Below are 8463 nucleotides of genomic sequence, written 5' to 3' on the forward strand. Positions count from 1 at the left end.
GGCCGCAGGGGGCGGTGTGTCCTCCGGGTCAATGTGTCCTCCCGGCCGCTGGTGCCGGAGTGCCCTCCGGGCCAATGTGTCCTCCCGGCCGCAGGGGGCGGTGTGTCCTCCGGGCCGCTGGGGGCGGTGTGCTCTCCGGGTCAATCTTTCCTCCCGGCCGCAGTGGGCGGGGTGCCCTCCGGATCAATGTGTCCTCCCGGCCGCAGGGGGCGGTGTGTCCACCGGGTCAATGTGTCCTCCCGGCCGCAGGGGGCGGTGTGCTCTCCGGGTCAGAGCGTCCGTCCGCTGGCGGCGGAGTGCCCTCCGGGCCAATGTGTCCTCCCGGCCGCTGGCGGCGCACTGGCGGGAGGTCGGTCTCCCGGAAGCGGCGTGTGCGGCGCCATTTTGTGGTCTTCTTTGGGGAGCGTTGGGGTTTCGGTTTGAGCGTGCGGTCCAGGCGGGAGGAGAGGGACATGGACATGGCCGTCCCTGAGGCCCGGCCCGGGGCGATGCGCTTTGCTGCGCTGCTGAACAGTATCTCAAACAGCCTGAGCCGGGACAATGTGGAGTCGCTGAAGTTCCTGTGCCGAGGCCTGATCAGGAAGAGGCCGCTCGAGGCCATCACCAGCGGCATCCATCTCTTCCAGCAGCTCGAGGAGCTCGACCTGCTGGGCCCCGACAACACACAAACCCTGAGCGGACTCCTGTCGGAAATACAGCGCCAGGACCTCCAGCAGCGACTGGCCGATTTCCAGCAGCGGGGCCAGGAGCCGCAGGCAGACTCCGGTAACAGCAGCAATGGGAGTGGGGAGGCTGGGCAGTCACATACCCCCCTAGCCCTAACCCTGGGGGAAAGGGACTAACCCCATCACTGCACATTAAACCTCACCTAAAAACCTGCGAATAAACTCTACCCACTTAGACTACCCATTGAGATCAAAAACCATCACTGCTGTCTTTACAATCACAGAGATCTACAGCACAGAAAAGACCCTTCATCCCATCATTATCTCTGCTGGTCAAAAACAACCACCCAAATATTCTAATCCCATGTTCCCGCACTTGGCCCTAGACGATTATGCCTTGGCAACTCAAGTGGACATTTTTTTATTTCAAAAATATACTTTATTCATAAAACATCTTTACTAATATCCATAATCACTAGAGCAGTTCAGTTCTGTGCAGTCTTAATGGATGGAGAACAAACAAACCCAAAGCATTTCTGATCCATATAAGACTATAATTATGTACGTTTGACACACCAAGAAGGTCTGAGAACTAAACAGACCTCCATCCCCCATAGAACAGTACAGGCCCTTCAACCCACAATGTTGTGCTGAACTTTTACCCTAAACCTAAGGTCTATCTAACCTCCACCCCTACCTTATGCCATCATCCATATACCTATCTAATAACCACATAAATGCCCCAATGAGGCCGACTGCACTACCCTCTCCAGCAATGCATTCCATGCCCCTACCACACTCTTGAGTAAAGAACCTACCTCTGATGTCTCCCCTATATCTACCTTCACTCACTTTAAAACTATGTCCTCTCGTAATAGCTACCTCCACCCTAAGAAAAAGTCTCTGGCTGTCCACTCTGTCTGTACATCCGATCATTTTGTACCCTTCTATCAAGCAATGATCCTTGTGGTACATTGCTGCTGACAGGCCTCCAGTCTGAAAAGCAATGCTCCACCACCACCCTTTTGTCTTGTACCTTTGAGCCAGTTCTGTATCCAAATAGCTAGCTCTCCCTGTGTTCCATGTGATCTAACTTTGCTAACCAGTCTACCATTAGGAACCCTGTTGAATACCTCACTGAAGTCGATAGGATCACGTCCACCACTCAGCCGTCATCAATCCTCTTTGTTACTTCTTCAAAAATCTCAGTCAAGTTCATGCAACATGTCACAGTTTCTGCCTCCACCAGTTTTACAGCCAGAGCATTCCAGATCCCCACCACCATCTGGGTGAAAATGTTTTACTTCATGTCTTTCAGCCTTCTGTCCCCTGGTCATTGATCCCTTTAACAATTATAATAGTTTGTTCCTGTTTATGCCCCTCATAATTTTATCTGTCTCAATCATGTCCCCCCCCTTAGTATCCAAAGAAACACAATCCCAGTCTGTCCAATCACAGTTCATCCCTGAAATCTTCCAGCCCAGGGAACATCCCGGCTAGTCTCCTCTGTGGACCTTTCCAGTGCTACCACATCCTTCTTATAGTGTGGATTCTAGAATGGCACACAATACTATCTGCAACCTAACCAACATTTTATACAGTTCCAGCATAACCTCCCTGCTCTTAAACTCTATGCTTTGGCTAATAAAGGCACATATCCCATATGCCTTCTTAACCACTTCATCCACCTGGCCCACTACCTTAAGGGAGCAGTGGATATGCATACTAAGATCCCTCTGACCCTCGGTGCTTCTCAGGGTCCTACTGTCATAAATTCCTTTGCTTTGTTTGTCCTGCCCAAGCACATCACCTGACATTTATCTGCTTTGAATTCCATTTGCCTCTGACCAGCCTGTCAATATCCTCCTGTAACCTAAGATTACTATCATCATAATTTTCATATCATCCATGAACTTACTGGTCAATCCTCCTACATCCAACCCCAAAAGCATAAATAGCAAGGTCTCCACTACCGATCCCTGTGAACCCCCACTGGGCACAGGCTTTCTGTTACAAAAACACCCCTCGATCATCATCCTCTGCTTCCTACCACTTAACCAATTCTAGATTTGATTTCCCAAATTTCCTTCAGTCCGATGGGCTCTTACATAGAACTGTGTGTCAAATGCACAGGAACGGGCCCTTCAGCCCACCATGTTTTCCCAAATATGTTGCCAAATTAAACTCATCCCTTCTGTCTGTCAGTGGCACATATTCCTCCGTTCCTTGCTTATTCTTGTGCTTATCTAAAAGTCCCTTAAACAGGCGTATCATATCTGCCTTCAGCACCAATCCCGGCAGCATATTCCACGCAACTACCACTCTGTGTTAAAAATAAAACTTTTCCCCCACATCTCCTTTCAACTTTCCCCATCTAACCTTAAGTGCATGCCCTCTAGTATTATTATTAGTATTAGAAAAAATTCTAACTGTCAACCCTATCTATGCCTGTCATAATTTTTGGACTTCTAACAGGGTGGTATGGTGGCTCAACAGTTAGCACTGCTGTCTCATAGTGTCAGGGACGTGGGTTGATTCGAACCTCGGGTGTCTGCCTGTGTGGAGTCTGCAGATTCTCCCGTGTCTGCATGGGTTTCCTCTGGTTTCCTCCCAAAGTCCACAGATGTGCAGGCCAGTTGAATTAGCCATGCTAAATTGCCTATAGTGTCCAGGAATGTACAGGCTGGGTGGATTAGCCCTGGGAAATGTGGGGTTACAGGAATAGGGTGAGATGCTGTCAAAGGGTCAGTGTTAACTCAATGGGCCTAATGGCCTGTTCACACATTGTAGGGACTCCAAACCTCTCTCCTCAGTCTCTGCTGCTCCAGAGAAAACAACTCTAGTTTGTCCAGTCTCTCCTTATAGCTCATACCCTCTAACCCAGGCAGCATCCTGATAAACCTCTTCTGCATCCTTTACAAAGCCACCACAATCTTGCTGTAATGCGGTGACCAGGATTGAACACAGTACTCTAGGTGCTCGCTGACCAAAATTTTATAAAGCTGCAATATCACTTCTCAACTGTTGTACCCAATTCTTCCACCAATAAAGGCAAGCGTACTGTGTGTCTTCTTTACCACACTATCTTCTTGTGTGGCCACTTTCAAGGAGCTATGAACTCGGACCCCAAGATCCCTCTGTACATGAATGCTGTTAAGGGTTTTGCCATTAACTCTTTACTTCCCTTAACATTTGCTCCCCAAAGCGCAACACCTCGCACTTGCCCGAATTAAACTCTATCTGCCAATTCTTCGCCCGTATCCCCAACTGATCTCTATCTGGCTGTACCCTTTGACAGCCTTCTAATTATCCACAACTCGTCTGATGTTTGTGTCATCTGCAAACTTACTAACACGCCCTTTAATGTTTTCATCCAAGTTAGTAACACAAGTCACAAACTGCAGAGGACCCAGTATGTATCACTGCGGAACATCACTAGTCACAGACCTCCAGCCTGAAAAACCCCCTTTCACCACTATCCTCTGTCTTCCATGGACAACCCAATTCTGAATCCAAATACCAAGTCGCTGTAGATCCTGTGCATATTTATCTTCTGATGAGCCGATCATGAGTTCTGAGGAAGGGTCAGTCGACCCGAAATGTTAACTCTGACTTCTCTTCACAGGTACTGTCAGACCTGCTGAGCTTTGTCAGCAATTCCTGTTTTTGTATTTACCATGAGGGGACATGTCGAAAGCCATGCTTTTTCTATCAGTCTCCCATGTGGGACCTTGTTAAAAGCCTTGATGAAGTGCAAGTAGACAACATCAAAAACGTTGCCCTTACCTGCACGCCTGGTCACCTCTTGGAAAAATTCAATCAAATTGGTAAAAATGACTCCCACTTAATAAAACCGTGCTGACTGTTCTTGATTAATCCCTACCCCTCCAATGCAATAATTTTGTCACTCAGAATGCTTCCAATAGTTTCCCACCACCAAGGTTAGACTGTCTAGCCTGTGATTTCCTGATATATCCCTTGCTCCTTCTTGAATAACTGTACAACATTCGCTGTCTTCCAGGCTTCGGGCACTTCTCCCGTGGTCAGAGAAATTGAAAATCATTGGTAGCCCTCCCTTGCCTCACACAACATTCTGAGATATATTTCATCATCTGGCCTTGGATATTTTATTTTACTTTTAAGCCAGAAACCTTTCTCTGTGCATGTTGATTTATTTAGGTATATTACAGTCCTTCTGCCTGATTTCTATATCCACAGTATCCCTCTTACTAGTGAATACTGACACAAAGTATCCATTTAGAACCTGACCTATGTCCTCTGACTCCAAGCATAAATTACCAAAAATGGTCTTTAGTGGATCCTACTCTTTCCCTAGTTATCCTTTTAACCTTAACATATTTGTGATTTTCCTTTATTTTACTCGCCATTAACATTCACGGTCCCTTCTTGCTCTCCTGAGTTCCTCTTTGAGTTTCCCCCCTACTTGCCAATTCTATACTCCTCCAATGTTTCTGCTGTTTTGAGCCCTCAGTATCTGTCATAAGGCTCTTTTTATCCAGTCTTGGATAATAATGGAATAGTGTAGGTTAGATGGGCTTCAGTTTGGTTTCACAGATCAGCACAACATCGAGGGCTGAAGGGCCTGTGCTAAGCTGTAGTGTTCTATGTTCTATCTTGTATATCCTTCGATACATTGTTCACTCCATTTGACGGTCCCACCCTTTGTCTTTATTGGAACATGTTGGCCCTGTACTCTTCCCAAATCCTCCTTGAATGTGTCTCACTACTCTGACACAGATTTACCTCAGAGTATCTGCTTGCATTCGACTCTATTGAAATCACAGTTGATTTTCTTCAAATTGGCCTTCCCCGTAGCCTTGGTACAAACAGTTTTGCTTTGCATTGTTGTTTTAATTCATTCAGATAATGTACAGTATAAATCCAGATTACAATCTAACTATGTCCCATCTTGTGCTCAGAGATAATGGGAACTGCAGATGCTGGAGAATCCATGATAACAAAGTGTGGGGCTGGATGAACACAGCAGGCCAAGCAGCATCTCAGGAGCACAAAAGCCGACGTTTCAGGGCTAGTCCCTTCATCAGAAAAAGGGCCTAGGCCCGAAACGTCAACTTTTCTGCTCCTAAGATGCTGCTTGGCCTCCTGTGTTCATCCAGCCCCACACTTTGTTATCTATGTTATCCTATCTTGTGTTGTGCTGACTGACCTACATTAGCTCCTGTTCTGTTACAGTCGCTTTCAAAGTACTCAGCCTTGTTTCCGTCAAAGTCCTCAACTATTCTGATCTCTGATTTCTTCCAGTCTGCCCTACAAGGATGTTGGCCCCAGTATAGAAAAACTGAACAGTTTGAGGATGTTTGTTTGCAAAAGGGAAGGGTTCAGCAGAAACGGAGTCATATTGTCTCAAGATTATGAGTGGGTTGGACAGGGTGATTTTTGCGGGAATATTGTCATTTTGGGAGAATCTAAATCCTGGGACCAAGATCCAAAGCTGCTAGTTAGTGAGTATTACATTCAAGAGGGAAATAATGGCATTGTTCACTGAGTGGTTTGGATGTGGAACATGCTACCACAAATAGTTGGCAAGGCACATTGCATTATTAGAAACGTTCAGAAAAGGTCATTGAATACGTGGTTGAGTTAGTAGCATATTTCACATCTAAGTCAGAAGGTTTTGAGTTCTAGACCCACTCCAGGGCTTGAACATAGAATTCAAAGCTGACAGTCCAGTGCAGTACAAAAGGAGTGCAACACTGTCAGAGGTGCCATCTTTTGGACAAGACATTAAACCAAGGTCCCACCTGCCTGCTCGAGTACTTGCCTTGAACTGACCTTGGGTACTTTATTAATGCTGTGATGAGCAGGGTGAGGCTTGAGAGGGGGATTTTGTTTTGTTACACCAACACTAATCTTGTGGATTGTTTAAGAAACTGTCACCTGATGCTGAGTTTGGGTTCTTGACTTTAATTCAAAACTGAGCTTCATTTGAACTTTCCTTTCCAGGACTTCTGAATGTTGCATTTGATGTAATTTGTAATGAGCTTGGAAATGACTGGCGGATGCTCGCAAGAAAACTAGGACACAAAGAAGCATTGCTTCAGCAGATTGAATACAAACATCCACGCAACATGCGAGAACAGATTCAGCAGTCTTTAACAGAGTGGCAGAAAAAAGAAGGAGAAAAAGCTACTGTAGACAAACTGCTCACAGCCCTAAGGAGCTGCAAACTTAACATGGTAGCAGATTCTGTTGAAGAAGAGGTATCCAAGTGTAGTTAACTTTTAAACTGAGAATGCAAACAATTTTCTTAATGGCACAAAAATACTTTACACATCCAAAGCAAGACTTCACTTCCTTTCAAAACCTACTGGTGCAGTTGTCTTGCCTGGTGACCTGTACTTAATTCTGTAATTACTGTCAAGCTCTTGTCGACCAGCTTCAGAGTTCAGTGTTTTGTTGAAAGTGACTGAATGTTTCATGTTACTCATAGCACTCAACTCAAAGACTTCCTACGTGTTCATCTAAAGAAGTATGTATTCACTCTGTAGTCTCGTTGCAGTGGTTTAGAGTATTAGCCTTGGAGTGTGAGGGCTCAAACTACTGTCGCACAAAGCAGCATAATTGCCTCCTTCAATTAAGGCTTTTCTGCACATTCAGGCTGCTGTGACACTTACTGCAGGATCGTTGAAAGACAAAATCACTTCACCACAGTATTACAGTGTGAATGCAAACTTCATTCACGTTGTATAACAATATTTGGAACAAGTTTCTAAGGTTGTTTTGAAATCTTTTGGGGAGAAAGAAGACTGATAAATTTTGAAATTGTCTTGGGAACCTTCACAATTTCTTTTGTTCAGAGCAACAATACAAATTGTATTTTTTTTATATTTTGGAAGAATGGACTTTCTTAGTAAATCACCAATGATAAAACAATGATTTTTTTTTCAGTTTTTTTTTACTCCCGATAGAAAAAGCTTTCATGAGAATACCAGCAACAAAAACTGTTCATCCAGCTATTTGTACCTAACAACTAAGGTGATGCATTTGACAAGACTAAAAAATGAGGCAGAGATAATGGGAACTGCAGATGCTGGAGAATCCAAGATAACAAAGTGTGAAGCTGGATGAACACAGCAGGCCAAGCAGCATCTCAGGAGCACAAAAGCTGATGTTTCGGGCCTAGACCCTTCATCGGAGAGGGGGATGAGGAGAGGGAACTGGAATAAATAGGGAGAGATGGGGAGGTGGACCGAAGATGGAGAGAAAAGAAGATAGGTGGAGAGGAGAGTATAGGTGGGGAGGTAGGGAGGGGATAGGTCAGTCCAGGGAAAATGGACAGGTCAAGGAGGTGGGATGAGGTTAGTAGGTAGGAAATGGAGGTGCGGCTTGAGGTGGGAGGAAGGGATTGGTGAGAGGAAGAACAGGTTAGGGAGGCGGAGACAGGCTGGGCTGGTTTTGGGATGCAGTGGGTGGAGGGGAAAGAGCTGGGCTGGTTGTGTGGTGCAGTGGAGGGAGGGGAAGAACTGGGCTGGTTTTGGGATGCGGTCCCCTTCCCCCACCGCATCCCAAAACCAGCCCAGCCTGTCTCCGCCTCCCTCACCTGTTCTTCCTCTCACCCATCCCTTCTTCCCACCTTAAGCCGTACCTCCATTTCCTACCTACTAACCTCAACCCACCTCCTTGACTTGTCCATCTTCCCTGGACTGACCTATCCCCTCCCTACCTCCTCACCTATACTCTCCTCTCCACCTATCTTCTTTTCTCTCCATTTTCCGTCCGCCTCCCCCTCTCTTCCTATTTATTCCAGAACCCTCTC

At 46.0% G+C, this 8463-nt stretch overlaps 1 protein-coding gene across 1 annotated transcript; it reads left to right on the top strand.

Annotated features, from left to right (window-relative positions):
- The first annotated feature begins 342 nt into the window (after positions 1-342).
- On the top strand, positions 343-7776 carry fadd (Fas (tnfrsf6)-associated via death domain). The gene is made up of 2 exons (XM_048545613.2): positions 343-765; positions 6651-7776. Exons 1-2 carry the CDS (start codon positions 453-455, stop codon positions 6923-6925), a joined length of 588 nt encoding a protein of 195 aa, XP_048401570.2. The 5' UTR covers positions 343-452; the 3' UTR covers positions 6926-7776.
- Positions 7777-8463: the final 687 nt, after the last annotated feature.

This window comes from Stegostoma tigrinum, chromosome 17 (genome assembly GCF_030684315.1).
Source record: "Stegostoma tigrinum isolate sSteTig4 chromosome 17, sSteTig4.hap1, whole genome shotgun sequence".
In the NCBI taxonomy this organism is placed as follows: Eukaryota; Metazoa; Chordata; class Chondrichthyes; order Orectolobiformes; family Stegostomatidae; genus Stegostoma; species Stegostoma tigrinum.